The 19,326-nt window shown below is 43.6% G+C and overlaps 1 protein-coding gene across 1 annotated transcript in view; it reads right to left on the reverse strand.

Moving 5' to 3' along the window:
- Positions 1 to 5,377: 5,377 nt before the first annotated feature.
- The window catches only part of ddx43 (DEAD (Asp-Glu-Ala-Asp) box polypeptide 43), a 76,036-nt gene continuing 62,087 nt past the window's right edge, over positions 5,378 to 19,326 (reverse strand). The window contains exons 14-17 of the mRNA XM_072498562.1: positions 15,845 to 15,983; positions 8,376 to 8,463; positions 7,177 to 7,314; positions 5,378 to 5,757 (exon numbers count right to left, since the gene is read on the reverse strand). Of these exons, the coding sequence (XP_072354663.1) occupies positions 5,749 to 5,757; positions 7,177 to 7,314; positions 8,376 to 8,463; positions 15,845 to 15,983 (374 nt within the window). The 3' untranslated portion in view covers positions 5,378 to 5,748. The remainder of the gene's footprint in view (positions 5,758 to 7,176; positions 7,315 to 8,375; positions 8,464 to 15,844; positions 15,984 to 19,326) is intronic.

Raw genomic sequence — 19,326 nt, forward strand, 5'->3', positions numbered from 1 at the left:
AGAGTCCATTACAAAGGGTTTCATAGCACAGCATTTGGAAAGCAGTGGTGCAATCAGACAAAGTCAGCATAGATTTATGAAAGAGAAATCATGCTTGTAGAGTTGACCAGGGAGACACGGTGGATGTGGTATTTAGACTTTCAGGAGGCTTTTGACAAGGTCTCACATAGCAGATTACTATGTCAAGTTAAGCGCATGGGATTGTGGGTAGTGTCTTGAGATGGATAGAAAGCTGGTTAGCAAATAGGAAGCAAAAAGTTGGGATACTGCTAAGGATCTGCTAGGACCACAGCTACTAGTGGGGTATTGCTGGGATCTGTGCTAGGACCACAGCTATTCACATTATATATTAATGATTTGGACGAGGGAACAATATGTATTTCCAAATTTGCAGATGATACAACGTTGGGTAGGAGGGTGAACTAAGGAGGATGCAGAGATTCATCAGCAGGATTTGGATTGGCTGAGTGAAAGGACGTATGTACGGCAGATGCAGTATAACATGGATAAATGTGAGGTTCTCCACTTTGGTTGCAAAAATAGGAAGGCAGATTATTATTGTATGGGTGTAAATTGAGAGAGGTGGATACTCAGCGAGACCTTGGTGTCTTTGTGAATCGCTGAAAGTAAATGCGCAGCAGGCAGTAATTGAGGCAAATGGTATGTTGGCCTCTAGTGAGAGGATTTCAGTATCAGAATAGAGATGTTTTACGACAATTGTGTAGGGCATTGGTGAGATCACACCTGGAGTATTGTGAGCAGTTTTGGTGTCCTTATCTGAGAAAGGATATTCTTGCTATGGAGAGAGTGCAGTGAAGGTTCACCAGGCTGAATCCTGGGATGGTGGGACTGTCATATGAGGAGAGACTATATTGGTTAGGGATTATATTCATTGGAGTTTAGAAGATTGAGGGGGGGGGGGGGGGGATCTCAGAAACTTGTAAAATTTGAACAGGATTAGACAGGGTAGATTCAGAAAGAATCTTCCAGATGGGGGGAGTCCAGAATTAGGGGTCATAGTTTGAGGATAAGGGGTAAACCTTTCAGGACTGAGGTGAGGAGAGATTTCTTCACCCAGAGAGTGATGAATCTGTGGAATTCACAACCACAGAAAGTAGTTGAGGCCAAAACATTGTAAAATTTCAAGAAGGAATTAGATATAGCTCTTGGGGCTAAAAGGAGGAAGGCGGGATCAAGGTATTGAACTCGATGACCAGCCATGGTCATAATGAATGGCAGAGCAGGCTCGAAGGCCGGTATAGCGTCCTCCTGCCTCTATTTTCCAAGTATATTTCTAAGACAGGATGTTCCAATGCTTGTTACGTTAGTTTCTGGCGAGTAACAAGGGTGACACCCTGTGGGAGTGTTTGATAGGTCCCCAAGTCACTTCCAGGGACAGTGAACAGCTCTTCTTGAGGCAATCAGTTTGAGGTAGTCTGCCAGACTGAAATGTCACAGGGACAGGAATTGGGCCCATCATGTAAATTAAAAGGAAGCAAATAAATAGGCTCGGAATTAAACAAACAAATGCAGTTAGCAGACTGACTCCATACTGTGGGCCACTGGGGCAAAGTTACCCCTTTGGAGCATAGTGTTCTTTGGCACGGCCATAGATCTGAAAGTGTGCTTGTGAGCTAGTGTTTGAGTGTATTCTGGAATTCAGGGAGAAGGAATATCGGAAAGCAAGATTGAAACCCTATGAGGGGGCTATTGTTAAAGCCGCCAGAGTGGGTGCGACCTTTGGAGAGAGAAATCCATGGAATGTTTTTTTTGTTGCATTTGTCATTTGCTCTGTAGTGTGGTTGTCCGACCGCAGTTTGTCTGTTAATTCACATGTACCTCATTGCCTGAATGTTAGAATATTAGATGCATATTGTATTTTTTTAATTATAAATTTAGAGTACCCAATTATTAATTTTTTTCCCAATTATGGACAATTTAGTGTGGCCAATCCACCTACCCTGCACATCTTTGTGTTGTGGGGGTGAGACGCTGCAGACACGGGGAGAATGTGAAAACTCCACACAGACAGTGACCTGGGGCCAGGATCGAACTCGGGTCCTCCGCGTCATGTTTTGCTAACCACTGAACCACCGTACTACCCTTAAATATTGTAAATCGTTTTATCTTTCTGAACTTGCACAGTATTGTTTGGCTTTGTTTGATCAAAGTCCGTGTATTCAACTTTAAACAAAATGTTATTGGTCCCTAACCTGGTATCTTCCCACATCTGGTCAAGAATCGCAACAGGAACGATTGACTAATGTACCCCATTAAATATCCTCTAGAATACATTCTTTCTGCCCACAAATCTCGCTTCTGCTTGCCATGCCAGCATTTCATCTAACAACTTTACCCGTTTATTTTGCCAGTGTCGTGATGCAGGTTCCCAGCTCTGCCACAAGATGGCTGGGAAGCGAATTGCCAAGTTTGGTTTCCATCTATCATATAAAAGGACGTGCTGCTTTATATTAGTTGCACTGAATGCCATGTTTAAGATCTGAAATAAAATAAAACCAGAAACTGTACGGTGCTCCAAACAATAAATGAAAAGTAGAACTTTAACAATTTATGCTTTTTATTCTTTTGTTTGTATATTATAAACCGCAGAACCAAAGAGGAGGATTTGATGCATCAATCCTGTGACAACTGTTATCGCTTCATTTACATAAACTTGTGATTTCAACTCTTAATGGTTTAGTCGACATTTATTAAAGGGGACCCTTGCAAAGATTTATATTTAAATTGTTGGTAACAAAAACGTTTACAACCTTGATTTAGCATCGGTTACTGGGTACGATATTGCAATAGTAAACTATCCCATTTTGAAAGGGAAAGTGAACAAACATGTCCATTGCACCAACCTATCCCCCCCCCCAAACACACACACAGCCCCGCAACTACCACACTGCTCCCAGACGACAAGATTGAACACAAGCGTAAAATTTAAACGTAAAAGAGTTACAACACTGATATATTCCGGATATATTTGTTGGAGGGGTTTGGGTGGAGCAGGGAAGATCTGTTTTTTAATGTGTTGTCCTGGAAACCTTATGTGCATCCTGTCTAGCCATGAGGTTTGTGAAGCACCAATGAAGGATAAGAATTGAATGGACCTGGCACACTCTCAACAGTTCAAATTTGAGTCACTGTCTCTTCCTGGCTTCAATTGTTATATTATTTGTACTTCAGCTTTTTCTTCCCAAATGACCGTCTGTTCATTTATTCCCACACCGCAACTGGTAGTGTAATATTATGTACTTTATATGGGTCCTTTATGTTGGAGTAGTGGTGGCTCATTGATGGTTTTGCATGGTATAGCTTCCACATTGCAGGCTCTCTGCTTAAAATGTTCTTTGACCATGTGTTGTCTTTTGTTGCCCTCCTTTGGGTCTTCTGCTGCCTCCAATCTATGGTCTTTCATTGCCTCTTCTTTAAGATCTTCATTGCCTATGGACCTTTTCTTTTGAGAGTTGTCCTCTCCTTCAAATTTCCTGCCATAGCTGTTTGTTTCTTCTTGTGGTTGCCACTTTAAATGTATTACTTCTTTTAGGGTATTGCTGTTTTAAGACTGTCACCGTTTGCTGGTTGTGTCTCTGCGTTTCTTCCTATGCTTTCAGCATTTTGTCAGAAACGTGGCTGTTCTTTTTGAACTTTTAAAAACTTTGTTTCAAAATGAAGGCCATTGCTCCTTAATTGGAAAAAAACCCATAAACACTGCAATGAAGTTACTGTGAAAAGCCCCTCGTCGCCACATTCCGGCGCCTGTCCGGGTACACCGAGGGAGAATTCAGAATGTACAATTCACCTAACAAGCACGTCTTTCGGGACTTGCGGGAGGAAACTGAGTACCCGGAGGAAACCCACGCAGACACGGGGAGAGCGTACAGACTCCGCACAGACAGTAACCCAAGCAAGGAATCGAACCCGGGTCCTTGGCGCTGTGAAGCAACAGTGCTAACTATCAGCCGGCACAGATACGATGGGCCAACACTTCTGTGTTGTAAACTTCCTCTGATTCTATTCTATGAAGTCTATCTCAACTTAAAATTCAGGATTGAGATGTTGATCACTATTATCTGTTCTTGAAACTTGTTGATTGCAGGGTTATGCGGCTGTGCAATGGTGGGATAATAGCCTGGTAACTTGTCTGGTCACAGCCCAGATACAAAAATAGTGGGTGGTTGCTGCCAGCAGATAGCATTGATCAGTGTGGTCAAAATGATAGCCTTGGTTGATTGGAACAGAAGAGGACTGGTGAAAGCACTAAGCAACATTCTATACTGAATACCTCTCTGTTACCACATTATGATTAATGTATAGAGATTAATGCACAATGTGCATTCATCTCTCTATAGATTTAACAGTGTGTGAATTGATCTATAGATTGAACACTGAGTCAAAAAACAGAACTCCACCCCCAATGGTAGAGTGGATGTACCCACATAAGGGCTTCAATGGTTCCAGTAGGTGGCTCACCACCAGCTTTTCAAGAATGCTAAACACTGTTCTTGCCAGCAATGTCCACATCACATGAACAAATAAAAAACAATGTGGGTTGATTTTGTTATATATTAAGATGTGGATTTTTCTCTCTTATCGATTGAACACTTCTCTTTATCCAATAAAGCTGAATTTAAGCCAGGGTCAGGAATCCAGATATTGACATGCACAGATGTGGCATTCTGCACATGTTGCAATTTTAAAGTTTCAGTTCCCCTCCCTCAATGCTGGATGCAGCAGCAGTAATTCTTAGACTATGTTCAATATAACAGATAGATAAGGGGGAAGTTAGCTAAATATTTAGAACAGAGTTCAACAATCAGAAAGCTGTGTGGTGTTTACTTGATATAAGAATATAGGATAATGTACCAGAAAGCTTTCGGTGAAATTCTAGTATTTACTCCTTCACTGAAATCTGTAAGAGTTTTACTCACATTTAATGGTAAATTTCTGGCTCGTGGTGTGTGATCTCCGAGATTTGAACTCAGGCTAAGTAAGTGAACTACTGAAGGGACAGTATGGCCTAATGGTAGCATGCTCAGCCAAGTCTGGAGACTGTGGGTTCAGTCCCCAATGCAAAACCAGATCCAATAAATAAAGCCTGACACTTAACTACAGTACCAAGGGTGAGCATCGCCTACACACCTTAGCATTTGACAATAATTGGATTTACCCAGAGCCCCAAAAAGTACAAACTAAAGTCACAGTGAACAGTAACACATTTTCCTACCACTTCCATAAAGTGTGCTGTAATAAAAAAAAACGCTTGTTTAAAATGAATTGGATAGGCATTTTGCCATGGGAGCACTGAACACCGGGTGACCCTCCATACTGGTCAGGAGCCTCAGGGGAGGCACATATATAGTCAGGGACATTTAAAATTGGAACTGGCTGCTTGTTTATTCATCTTCCAATAAAATACAGAAATATGCATAAAGTTAAACATCAACATCCAGGAACAGCACGTGTTGCTGCTGCTCCAGCTACTGAATGGAACCATCTTCATTTCTTCCAGAAAAGGACAGCCACAGTAGAAAATAACATTCAGATTACATAAAAGAAAAAAGCAATTGTTCAAAAAACATTTTTTCCAGCTTTCCAAAAAGTGAAGGATACAGGAAAGTGCAATGTTCATGTGCGTCGGAATAGTGTCTGTGCAGTAACTTGCACTTTGCTGCGCTGTACAATTCAGGTTTGTTTTCTCCGTTTCCAGAAAAGACAGCAAGTAGTGTGGGGCTCATTGCTTCAGTTTCTCTGCAAAGGTACAAATGCCCAAATTAGTCAATTGTTCGTCCGCAACATTTAAAACAACTAAAACTCCTTTAGTTCAACCCCGTAATTTTAAACATTTGTGAGCTATTCGAGATGTTTTTGAATGAAAACAATCTTTTTTTTTTAAATCCAATTAAGTGGCAATTTTGTGTGACCAATCCACCGACCCGGCACATCTTAGGGTTGTGGGTGAGACACATGCACACATGGGGAGAATGTGCAAAATTCAGCATGGACAGTGACCCAGGGCCGAGATCGAACCCGGGTCCCCGGCTCCGTGAAGAAAACAATCCTTTTTCTTTTAAAAGAGTACCCAATCATTTTTTTTTTCCAACTAAGGGACAATTTAGCGTGGCCAATCCACCTAGCCTGCACAGAGTTGGGTTGTGGGGGTGAAACCCACATAGACACAGGGAGAATGTGCAAACTCCACATGGACAGTGGCCCAGGGCCGCGATTCGAACCCAGGTCCTCAGCACTGTAGGCAGCAGTGCTAACCACTGTGCCACCACAATTTCAAGGACATTTACCATCTAACATTTTTTCCGTGATCAGAGTCCCAATGCAAGCTGATGGCCGCACTGATGGTATGCTGCAGAACGAAGGGCTGCAAGTTTGCCTGATCATGCGGAACCACACATTCCTGTGCCCAATGCATTGCTAGATCAATTTATAAATTGATATTTTTAAAATCCATTTCTTTGGGGTGGGATACTAGTTCTTTGGTGCTAGTTCCATCTTCGTATTTGTAACAAATAGATCTGGGAGGACAACAATGTTACTTCACAGTTTTCTCAGGAGATTGATGAACATAAACGTGAAGAATAACTCCAACCCAACATCTCAGTTCTGTTCATGGCAGCCTGTCAGTAACTGTGTGAATAACTTCACTCTGGGGAGCAGCCCAAACTAGTCATGGTCCCAACACCATTAATATAAGCCCTCAAAGCTGTGAGAATGATAGCATGGGTTATTGTATTAAACATACTAAAAACCTGGAGAAGAAGCATAACATTTAATTCAGCACTGTCAGCAGCAGCAATATTTCATCAACACTTTATTTTTAAGTCAGGGCTAAAGCCAAGTTTGACAAAGGTGTAAATAATTCGGAATACAAAAATCAATCCTTGTTTTCCACTGCTGTCAATTTCGCTGCCAGTTTTTCTCTGCAAGGATGGTTTGAACTTTAAATCATACCCGTGTACGTTTAGTACAGTTTAGTTTATCTCTTGCTTTCCTCTCAAGAAATATAAATTTCACCATCAGATTCAGTACTGTCAGTTGCAGAAGACCAGCATAGCGCATTAGGCATTTAATCAAGTAAATTACAGATTTATGATCTGCCATAGCTATAATCTAATATCGAAGAGATTCAATTGAGAGAAAGTTTTTAGAACTTACTTTGTTCCAGCCTCTTCTGCCTTGCCCACGACCTCTGCGGCCTTCGCCATAGGAGGCTGCGAGCTCCCGTTCATGCTCCTTCTTCATTTTGTTTTGCTCATACCGTTTTGCCATTTGCAGAAGCTCTTCAGGAACCGGCTACACATGGGAGAGACCACATCACATGAAGACCACGTCACATGACCAAGTTTGATTAGAAAGGTCCAGCAATATAACTACCTCACTCCCTGCCAACACAGACTGCAGGTGGAAATGACATTACATAGAATGTGCGACACAACTGGTTCATGTTCCACACAAGGTTCCTCTCACTTTGCTTCATTTAAACCCATCAATATATCTTTCTATTCCTTTTCGCCCTCATAGATTTAGGGGGAAGTTCGGTAAACCTATGCTATTCACTTCAACCACTCTCTGTGACAACCAGTTCCACATTCTAACCGCTCGCTGTACAGACGTTTCTCCTGAAATCCTTTTTTAAAAATAAATTTAGAGTACCCAATGCATTTTTCCAATTAAGGGGCAATTTAGCGTGGCCAATCCACCTAGCTTGCACATCTTTGTGTTGTGGGGGCAAAACCCACGCAAACACGGGGAGAATGTGCAAACTCCACACGGACAGTGACCCAGAGCCGGGATCGAACCTGGGACCTCGGCGCCGTGAGACTACAGTGCTAACCACTGCACCACCGTGCTGCCCTTCTCCCAAATTCCTTGCCGTATCGGTGAGCCTCATATTTGTAGCCCTTAGTTTTGGATTCCCAAAGGTGGAAACATCTTCTCTCGAAATATAGTCCATCAAGCATTTTCATAACTTAAAAGACCTCTATTAGGTCATTCCTCAGCCTTGTCTCAAGCAGCTTGGACCTTTGTGTTTGAGTACAAGAACATCCAGGGACACCAGATCCATTCAATTCAGATCATTTTGACTGAACACCGCTGTTTCTGGGGAATTACACAGTTTTTCCGCTGGTTCTTTTTCAGAGGCTGGGGTACAGGAGATGCTATCTAACTCTCCCAGGAACCCCAAAGCAAAAGTCTCCCTTTTAATTTTTACGCTATTACAGTTAGGGAACAATTTAGCCCTGACCTTTCAGTCAGCCTACATGTTCACCTGCTTTCAGTTGAGGTGTTAGAGTGGAGCTAACTGAATTGGTGAATTCCTGACACACAATGCCACTAGAGCTATAGAAACGTACTTGACATGCTCGTTCCAGAATTGCAATCAACTCTGCAGCAAATCGCCAGTCACTCCTTGTGATGAGGGTTATTGCTGATCCCATGCGACTGAAAGAGAACACAGCATGTTTAAAAGAAAAACAAATCCACAGTGCCCTGGGTCACTGCAATAAATAACGAGAGATGGTTCTGTTTTTGTCCAATGTGTGCAGGAGGGTTTCCTGACACAGTATGTAGATAGGCCAACGAGGCAGGCCATATTGGATTTGGTACTGGGTAATGAACCAGGACAGGTGTTAGATTTGGAGGTAGGTGAGCACTTTGGTGATAGTGACCACAATTCGATTAAGTTTACTTTAGTGATGGAAAGGGATAGATATATACCGCAAGGCAAGAGTTATATCTGGGGGAAAGGCAATTATGATGCGATGAGGCAAGACTTAGGATGCATTGGATGGAGAGGAAAACAGCAGGGGATGGGCACAATGGAAATGTGGAGCTTGTTCAAGGAACAGCTACTGCGTGTCCTTGATAAGTATGTACCTGTCAGGCAGGGAGGAAGTGGTCGAGCAAGGGAACCCTGGTTTACTAAAGCAGTCGAAACACTTGTCAAGAGGAAGGAGGCGGCTTATGTAAAGATGAGACATGAAGGTTGTTAGGGCGCTCGAGAGTTACAAGTTAGCTAGGAAGGACCTAAAGAGAGAGCTAAGAAGAGCCAGGAGGGGACATGAGAAGTCTTTGGCAGGTAGGATCAAGGATAACCCTAAAGCTTTCTATAGATATGTCAGGAATAAACGAATGACGAGGGTAAGAGTAGGGCCAGTCAAGGACAGTAGTGGGAAGTTGTGCTTGGAGTCCGGGGAGATGGGAGCGGTGTTAAATGAATATTTTTTGTTAGTATTCACACAGGAAAAAGACAATGATGACGAGGAGAATACTGAGATTCAGGCTACTAGACTAGAAGGGCTTGAGGTTCATAAGGAGGAGGTGTTAGCAATTCTGGAAAATGTGAAAATAGATAAGTCCCCTGGGCCGGATGGGATTTATCCTAGGATTCTCTGGGAAGCTAGGGAGGAGATTGCTGAGCCTTTGGCTTTGATCTTTAAGTCATCTTTGTCTACAGGAATAGTGCCAGAAGACTGGAGGATAGCAAATGTTGTCCCCTTGTTCAAGAAGGGGAGTAGAGACAACCCCGGTAACTATAGACCAGTGAACCTTACTTCTGTTGTGGGCAAAATCTTGGAAAGGTTTATAAGAGATAGGATGTATAATCATCTGGAAAGGAATAATTTGATTAGAGATAGTCAACATGGTTTTGTGAAGGGTAGGTTGTGCCTCATAAACCTTATTGAGTTCTTTGAGAAGGTGACCAAACAGGTGGATGAGGGTAAAGCAGTTGATGTGGTGTATATGGATTTCAGTAAAGCGTTTGATGAGGTTCCCCACGGTAGGCTACTGCAGAAAATACAGAGGCATGGGATTCAGGGTGATTTAGCAGTTTGGATCAGAAATTGGCTAGCTGGAAGAAGACAAAGGGTGGTGGTTGATGGGAAATGTTCAGACTGGAGTCCAGTTATTAGTGGTGTACCACAAGGATCTGTTTAGGGGCCACTGCTGTTTGTCATTTTTATAAATGACCTGGAGGAGGGCGTAGAAGGATGGGTGAGTAAATTTGCAGATGACACTAAAGTCGGTGGAGTTGTGGACAGTGCGGAAGGATGTTACAAGTTACAGAGGGACATAGATAAGCTGCAGCACTGGGCTGAGAGGCGGCAAATGGAGTTTAATGCAGAAAAGTGTGAGGTGATTCATTTTGGAAGGAATGACAGGAAGACAGAGTACTGCGCTAATGGTAAGATTCTTGGCAGTGTGGATGAGCAGAGAGATCTCGGTGTCCATGTACATAGATCCCTGAAAGTTGCCACCCAGGTTGAGAGGGTTGTTAAGAAGGCATACGATGTGTTAGCTTTTATTGGTAGAGGGATTGAGTTTCGGAGCCATTAGGTCATGTTGCAGCTGTATAAAACTCTGGTGCGGCGGCACTTGGAGTATTGCGTGCAATTCTGGTCGCCGCATTATAGGAAGGATGTGGAAGAATTGGAAAAGGTGCAGAGGAGATTTACCAGAACGTTTCCTGGTATGGAGGGAAGATCTTATGAGGAAAGGCTGAGGGATTTGAGGCTGTTTTCGTTATAGAGAAGAAGGTTAAGAGGTGACTTAATTGAGGCACACAAGATGATCAGAGGATTGGATAGGGTGGACAGTGAGAGCCTTTTTCCTCGGATGGCGATGTCTAGCACGAGGGGACATAGCTTTAAATTGAGGGGAGATAGATATAGGACAGATGTCAGAGGTTGGTTCTTTACTCAGAGAGTAGTAAGGGCGTGGAATGCCCTGTCTGCAACAGTAGTGGACTCGCCAACATTAAGGGCATTCAAATGGTCATTGGATAGACATATGGACGATAAGGGAATAGTGTAGATGGGCTTTAGAGTGGTTTCACAGTTCGGCGCAACATCGAGGGCCGAAGGGCCTGTACTGCGCTGTAATGTTCTATGTTCCATGAGAGAGCAAATTGCACAACATTTCCAAGGAAGTTACAACTTGACCGTTACCAGCCCAATCCCCTTATTTAAGGAAAGATGTAGTGGCATTGGAGGCAGTTCAGGGGAGGTTCACTAGATTGATTCCAGAGATTCCAGCTATGTTGAATGAGGAGAGATTGAACAGTTTAGGCCTATACTCTCTAGAGTTTAGAAGAATGAGGGGAGATCTAATTGAGGTATAAAAGATGCTAGAAGGTATGGATAAAGTAGACGTGGAGCTGATGCTGCCTCTTGTGGGGCATTCTAAAACGAGAGGTCATAATCTTAGAATAAGCAGCAAATTTAAAACAGGAAAAACTACTTCTCCCAAAGGGTTGTATATCTATGGAATTCACTACCCCAGAATGTGTGGATGCTGGGACAGTGAGTATATTTAAGGAGGAGTTAGACAGATTTTTAAATTGGTAATGGGTTGGAGGGTTATGGAGAACGGGCAGGACGACGGGAGGTTCGCGAGCCGGAGGAGAAGTACAGGCTCCCCCCGGGGAACACCTTCAGGCACTTACAGGTAAGGGCGTTTGCCAGGCGGCAGGTGGTAGAATTCCCTCGGCTGCTGCCACACACAGTACAGGACACGGTGCTCTCGGGGGGGTGGGTGGGAGTGGGGAAGATCTCAATCTCGGAAACTTACCAGGTGATGCAGGAGGAGGAGGAGGCCTCGGTGGTGGAGGTGAAAGGTAAGTGGGAGGAGGAGTTGGGAGAGGAGATTGAGGAAGGGAAGTGGGCCGATGCCCTAGGGAGGGTGAACACTTCCTCATCGTGCGCGAGGCTCAGCCTCATACAGTTTAAGGTGCTGCACAGGGCACACATGATCAACGATATGGCGGGGGTTATTAAGTTGGAGAGGGTGAAATTCGCCTTGAGAGGATCGGTACAAGGGTTTTTTTAGGCGGTGGCAACCGTTCTTAGACCCCCCTGGCAAAACGATAGACATTGGTCAATGGCAGCAGCAACTCAGGGGAGGGGGGGGGGGATTACTTTATTATTGTTTTTGTTATTTACACTGGAGGGGTTGAGGGGGTGTATATACCTGTTGTGTTAAGTCGGGGTGTTAATGTTAATTTATTATTTATGTACAGGGGGGAGGGGGATATGGAGGGTTGCTTTTCTAGACTGTTTTGTACTTAACCCTGTTGGGTTCCTTTTTCATTTTGTTATTGATATTTTATGAAAACCTTCATAAAAATTATTTTTCAAGAAAAAAGAGAACGGGCAGGACGGTGAAGTTGAGACTAGGATGGGATCAGCCATGATCACATTGGGCTCGGGAGGCTAAATTGCCTACACTCGCTCCGAGGTCATGTGTTTTAGGGAGGCGATGCTCTGGCTGATTTTGCAGTCTAGCTCTTGGCCTGTAACATTGTCGGTAGCAGATGAGGAACATATCAGCCATGATAGAATGGCGGAGCAGACTCGATGGGCCGAATGACCTAATTCTGCTCCTATATCTTATAAATCTATGAACAATCACTAAAAGTGAAGAAAGTCAGTTTAGTTCTAAATCCAAGTGTCTTACATTGACTCTGGGAGCACCCATGGATAATAGGCAGCCAACATGGCTTTATTTAAAATATATATATATTTTTATTCTTTTTCACATTTTCTTCAAAATTTACACCTGCCAACAAACAATAAACGGTAACGAATACAATGTCAATCCCCTTATTAACAACGATCCCATCCTCCCACCAACCCCAAAACAACAGTCCGCATGACAACACAAACATCAAATTTAAAAAAGGAATCAGGAATCACCCATAGTCACCATCAACATACACAGTCATCTCCCCCCCCCCCCCCCCTAATGTTCGGTATCATCCAATTCTTGAAAGTGCATAATGAATAATGCCCATGAATTGTAGAACCTCTCCATCCTTCCCCTCAGTTCAAACTTCACCTTCTCAAGAGTTAAGAATTCCAGCAGGTCCCCCCACCACGCCAGGGCACAGCGTGGAGAGGTTGACCTCCATCCCATCAGGATCCACCTTCGGGCGATCAACGAGGCGAAGGCTACATCTGTCTCTGCGCCCGTTTCCAACCCCAGCTGGTCCGACACCCCGAATATGGCCTCCTGAGAGTCCGGGTCAAGTTTCACGTGCGTCCATCCCTTACTTCACTCCCAGCTCCGTCAATTCTGCAAACCGACCCCCAAGAAACAAATCTTTTAGTGCCCTACCTCCCTTTCCCCCCCCCCCCATCCCCGAAAATTCCCGTCCCACTTCCCTGGCTCAAATCTGTGCTTCCTCCGAATCGGCATTTTCCGTGACCCTGCCCCCAACCTGAAGTGCTGGCGAAACTGCCTCCGAGTATTTCCCCGGGGCTATCGGGAGCGGCGCCTTCAATCCTGAACCCCTACACAAACTCTCCTCCATTCTGACGCACTGGGAATCCACAACATGGCTTTATGACTGGGTATTCAATTAAAAGCATGAATGATGGCAGAATTAAGGAGAATGAGCAGAGAATGGGAGATAGTTGGGAAATTCTCAGAGATTGGGTGTTGCTCATTGCTTTCTTTGAAAATCAGCAATTTCCAAAGTGCCTAAATTTTCAGATCTCACCAAGTGTGTGCAAACGCGGAAGGATTTCAGAGTAGGTATGTGGCAGATACAGTTCAATGTGGCTGTGAGTCTGGTATATGTCAGGAATGTGCTGCCGGGCATCAGCCCAGGGGGACAGAGCTCTAAATACTGGCATATTGTTCCCAGCACCATTAAGCCCCGAGTGGCCACAGATAGCAATCAAACAAAGCAAAGAGATAATGTAATGAGCTGAATTCTCAGGGATTTATTGACATCACCTTTGGAGAATTATTTCCCCCAAAATATCACATCATTAGAAGGCAAAGCATCAATAGCAATATTTCGGAAAGTGGGCTGTGCAGCCATGCTTTGTTTCTTGTGATGAGACAGTTAACTGGAAGTTCAGTGAAGGCCATGTTGCGATCAGTGAAGTTTTTTTCTATCTTATCTATAATTGGAGACCTAGATAAATTGAGGTATTGAAGCCATTTCAAAATGGAAAAAGACAAAGTCTGTAATTTGAACTGTTAACTGGTTATTACATGGTATACATTACGGTACATTGCTGATATCCAAGAAAAGATGAAGGGTATAACTGAGGTATCGTTGCCAAAGGTACCTTTGCCTGGGTTGTCATACCTGTGTCCAAGCATTACCCTAGCCTGTGTTTTTATCAGTCAATGATATTGAAAAACTTGAATGGCAATCCAGAGGACAGATCGTCAACATTCTGGCAAATGCATCATCTTCTTTTGTTAAACTGAGAGACAGAGTGCAAGTGTGAGAAAACTTGCACTTATATAGCACCTCTCATAACCTCTCCGCAAAAGAGACTGTTAAATACGTTAAACGTCCATGGCGTTTAAGACCCTGGCATGGGTAGAGGATTGGCTGACTGGCAGAAGGCAAAGAGTGGGGATAAAGGGGTCTTTTTCAGGATGGCAGCAGGTGACTAGTGGTGCGACTCAGGGGTCGGTGCTGGGACCACAACTTTTCACAATATACATTAATGATCTGGAGGAAGGAACTGAAGGCACTGTTGCTAAGTTTGCAGATGATACAAAGATCTGTAGAGGGACAGGTAGTATTGAGGAAGCAAGGGGGCTGCAGAAGGACTTGGACAAGCTAGGAGAGTGGGCAATGAAGTGGCAAATGAAATATAATGTGGAAAAGTGTGAGGTTATGCACTTTGGAAGGAGGAATCTAGGCAAAGACTATTTTCTAAATGGGGAAATGCTTTGGAAAGCAGAAGCACAAAGGGACTTGGGAGTCCTTGTTCACGATTCTCTTAAGGTTAATGTGCAGGTTCAGTCGGCAGTTAAGAAGGCAAATGCAATGTTAGCATTCATGTCAAGAGGGCTAGAATACAAGACCAGGGATGTACTTCTGAGGCTATATAAGGCTCTGGTCAGACCCCATTTGGAATGTTGTGAGCAGTTTTGGGCCCCATATCTAAGGAAGGATGTGCTGGCCTTGGAAAGGGTCCAGAGAAGGTTCACAAGAATGATCCCTGGAATAAAGAACTTGCCGTATGAGGAACGTTTGAGGACTCTGGGTCTGTACTCGTTGGAGTTTAGAAGGATGAGAGGGGATCTTATTGAAATGTACAAGATACTGCGAGGCCTGGATAGAGTGGACGGGTGGAGAGGATGTTTCCACTTGTAGGACACCATCTCAGATTAAAGGGACGATCCTTTAAAACAGAGATGAGGAGGAATTTCTTCAGCCAGAGGGTGGTGAATCTGTGGAACTCTTTGTCGCAGAAGGCTGTGGAGGCCAATTCACTGAGTGTCTTTAAGACAGAGATAGATAGGTTCTTGATTAATAAGGGGATCAGGGGTTATGGGGAGAAGGCAGGAGAATGGGGATGAGAAAATATCAGCCATGATTGAATGGCGGAGCAGACTTGATGGGCCAAGTGGCCTAATTCTGCTCCTATGTCTTATGGTCTTATAACAGCTCTTTTACAACCCAAAGTTCTTTACAACCAATGAAGTACTTCAGAAGTGTGATCACTGATCCCCCAAGCTGCCAATTATTCCAAACAACATTAAAGTGATAATGACCAGTTAAGCTGTTGTGATTTTGATTGAAGGATAAATATTAGCTCAGCAACAGGGATAATTCCCCTGCTTTTTATCAAAAAAGTGCCATGGGATCTTTTACATCCACCTGAGAGGTGGGGCCTCGGCCTGATGTTTCATCAAAAACGTGGCACCTGACAGGGCAGCATTCCCAAGGTACAGAGTGTGTGATTAAGAGAGCAACCAGACACATTGACAGGACACAAAGTCAAAGACAGAAAGAAAAAGAAAGAGAGAGAGGTAGAGGCAGAGACTCTATGTCAGAGTCTGTACTTACCCTGCTCTGCCAGTCCGCCCGATTCTGTGCACATACTCTTCTATGTTGCGAGGAAAGTCGAAGTTAAACACATGTGTGATATCGTGTACATCAAGTCCACGCGAAGCAAGATCAGTTGCAATAAGAATCCGAACTCTCCCTGGAGAGCACAGAGGTTTGCATTTATCGTCAGATCCCCCAGCAACATATATTCTGCATTTTCATATTAACCTAGCACCCCCCACAGCTCATACCGACAACTCCCCCCCCCCCCCCCCCCCCGGGCTCATTTATTAATTATAGTCTGAAGTTTAGAACAGATCGTCAACATTTTGGCAAATGCATCATCTTCTTTTGGATGAGATATTAAACTGAGAGGCAGAGTGAAAGTGTATAGTATACAAGCTTAAACACTTTGATATACTGCTTGCCTGGGCATCAGCTATTTTCCTGTGCACATGATAATCTGATAGCTCAATGATGCACTATTTAGGAGGTGGCACCAGTTCAGCATCTTCCTCATCAGGTTTACGAGGTTGGAGGAACACTGGGATTTGCCTGGATTCCCACAGGAGCAGGCACCATGGACTGCTTACACATAGCCCCAGTGCATACGGTTTCTCAAGAGGAAGGACGTCCAGTTAATCAAAGTGCAATTTGAGTGTGGTGACAGGCAGTGACACATGCTGGTCTGGGCCAGCATTCCTGGCAGTATTCGCGCTGCTTTTATTCCACCCTAGTCATCAGTACTCCACCTGTAACTCCCAGTCTAACGGGTGGCAGGCAGGCTGCTAGGGCCAACTAGCTTACGACTCATGTTAGGAGAGATGTCAAGTTTTGATATAACAATAATAATACTAAGAAAGTGGAAGTAGTTGGTGATGGTGAAATATGGGGTCGGAAGCTCATCTGAGGGCCAAGTAGGACGGAAAGTTGCAAAATGTCAGGTTCAGCCTCAAAAAATCAGGAAGAGGGATGAGGTCAGTAGCTATGGATAACGTTTGTGGTGGGGGATGAAGACACTAGCTTATCTTCCCATATTTAGGTGGAGAAAATTTCTGCTTGACCAGTATTCGATGTTGACAATTTAGAGGCAGTGGAGGGGCCTGGGTGTTCTCAATGTACATATGGAATCTGATGTGTTTTTGGATGATGTATCTGATAGGCAGCAGGTAGATGAAAAATAGTGGGGGCGGTTGATGGAGTTAATAGTGCTGGGATGGGAAGAGAAGCCATTACAGGTGATTCTCTGGCTACAACTGGATAGCTAAAAATGGAACAGGAGAATGCAGTTTGGTCTTGGCCTTTGAGGGAGTACAGCATTGATTTATCAGAATGACAGCTGGATGCAAAGTGAGGAAATATTACACAAACTAGGACAAAAGCAAAATATTGCAATGTTGAAAGCTGAATTTAAAAATAATCAGATGAAAAGGTCAAAAAACCTGGAATGTTAACTCTATTTCTCTCTCCACAGATGCTGTCAGACCTGCTATATATTTCCAGCATTTTCGGTTTTAGTTACACAAATCAGAGTTGTATTTTCTGGAGTTTAGAAGATTAATTGAAGTTTTCAAGATAACAGGGGGAACAGATAGGGTAGAGAGAGGGGAACCATTCCCACTGGATGGGAAATCTAGGACTAGGGAGTCACTTTCAAAGATCTGTGTGCAACCCCCATCCCCAGGTTTCTCTGTTCTGCATGCAGTTTTACACTCCTGGCAGCCTCTCCTGTGCTTACCATTGTCTGCAATTCTTTGAAGTAGATGTCCACAGCCAAATTGCACCTCCCCTTTAAGAGGGGCAGATGCCTTTAAGATATATCTCACTTGTGTGAAGTTGGGACCCAAGGTGCCGATCAACAGCATGAGGAGATTATGGCAGCTCGTCACTACTTTCAAAGAGTACCATTTTTTTTCCAATTAAGGGGCAATTTAGCGTGACCAATTCACCTACCCTGCACATCTTTGGGTTATGGGGGTGAGACCCAAGCAGACACGGGAAGAATGTGCAAACTCCACACGGACAGTGACCTGGGACCCGGATCCCATTGCGACACCGTGCTGCCCTTTTCAAAGAGTACCATGAGTAGGGGTCTTCTTTCTGCCCAGGTGATTGGGCACCTCACCTGTCCAAGGAAACACATTCAAATAAAAGTTTACCCATAATGTCTGTCAGCAATCAACAATTTGGCAAATTGCTTCTGGCAGGGCCGGAGACGCACAGTTTCTGAGAAGCTTGTCATGAAGGCTGTAACTATTAAAAATCAACCGCTTTAAAATCATACAGTGTATTAGAATTTAGAAGAATGAGCGGTGATCTCATCAAAACATATAAAATTCTGAGGGGTCTTGGCATGGTATAGATGCTGAGAGTCAGCACAGGAGGAGGCCATTTCGCCTATCGAGTCCATGCCTGCTCTCCGTAGAGCAATCTAGTCAGTGCACCGCCCCCCAACCTGTATCCCTTAGCCGTACAGGTTTATTTCCCTCAGTTGCCCATTCAACTTCCCTTCAAAATTACTAATAATCTCCATTTGCACCACCCTCACAACCAGCGATTTCCAGGTCTGTTATATATTGGGAAAAATTTGTTAATAGGGACAGAAACCCAGAAGTCTAAATCGCATGTTTAAAGACATCATCACATAATGGGTATGCTGCTCATAACATAGAAACACATTACATTGCTCCCCCTTTTATAAAAAAACTCTTTGATAAACTATTTAGTGAACTATAAAACGTCAAAAACAGAAAACATCTTTGAGAATATGTACACTTTGCAAAATAGAAGCTGACTGCTGACTTTTTTTCTTTAAATCTTATCTATAAAGTCTACTGATTGGTTTACAAAGTCTTCCTGATCTTCCTCGGTGTAGATTCAGATTTCGGACTGTCTGGTTTTAATTCAGGACGTACAGAAGATCAGTTTTTTTTTGTGGATGGACTGGACAGCTCAGAACTAGAACATAATGAGGCAGAATTTGTTCACTCAAGTGGGCTGTGGGATGCTTGGGCATTGAGCTCATTCAAAGCTAAAACTGAGAGAGTTTTGGAGATATGGGTCACTCCTGCTTCTATTTCTCATGTTCTTAAACTATGGACACGAGCTTCTGCCACATTCTCATCCTGAGGTTTAAGTTCCTCCAGTTGCCCCTACAATGTTCTACGCTTTATGTTGTCTGTGCTTTATTCTAGGCAATATCCTAGGCTTTTGATAAGGTCCCACGTGAGGTTAGTCAATAAAATTTGAGCACAAGCGATTGGGGGAAATACAGTAGTATGGATTCATAATTGGTTAATAGAATGAAAGCAGAGAGTAGTAATAAATGGATCATTCTCAGGATGGCAGACTGTTACTAGTGGGATAATGTGAAAATCAATGCTTGGTCCAAAATCCATATAAATAACTTGGGTGTGGGGACCAATTGTAATATTTCCAAATTTGCTGGTGACACCAAACTGGGCAGCAATACAAGTTGTGAGGAGGATGCAGGGAGGTTT

This window comes from Scyliorhinus torazame, chromosome 4, assembly GCF_047496885.1.
Source record: "Scyliorhinus torazame isolate Kashiwa2021f chromosome 4, sScyTor2.1, whole genome shotgun sequence".
NCBI classification, from domain to species: domain Eukaryota; kingdom Metazoa; phylum Chordata; class Chondrichthyes; order Carcharhiniformes; family Scyliorhinidae; genus Scyliorhinus; species Scyliorhinus torazame.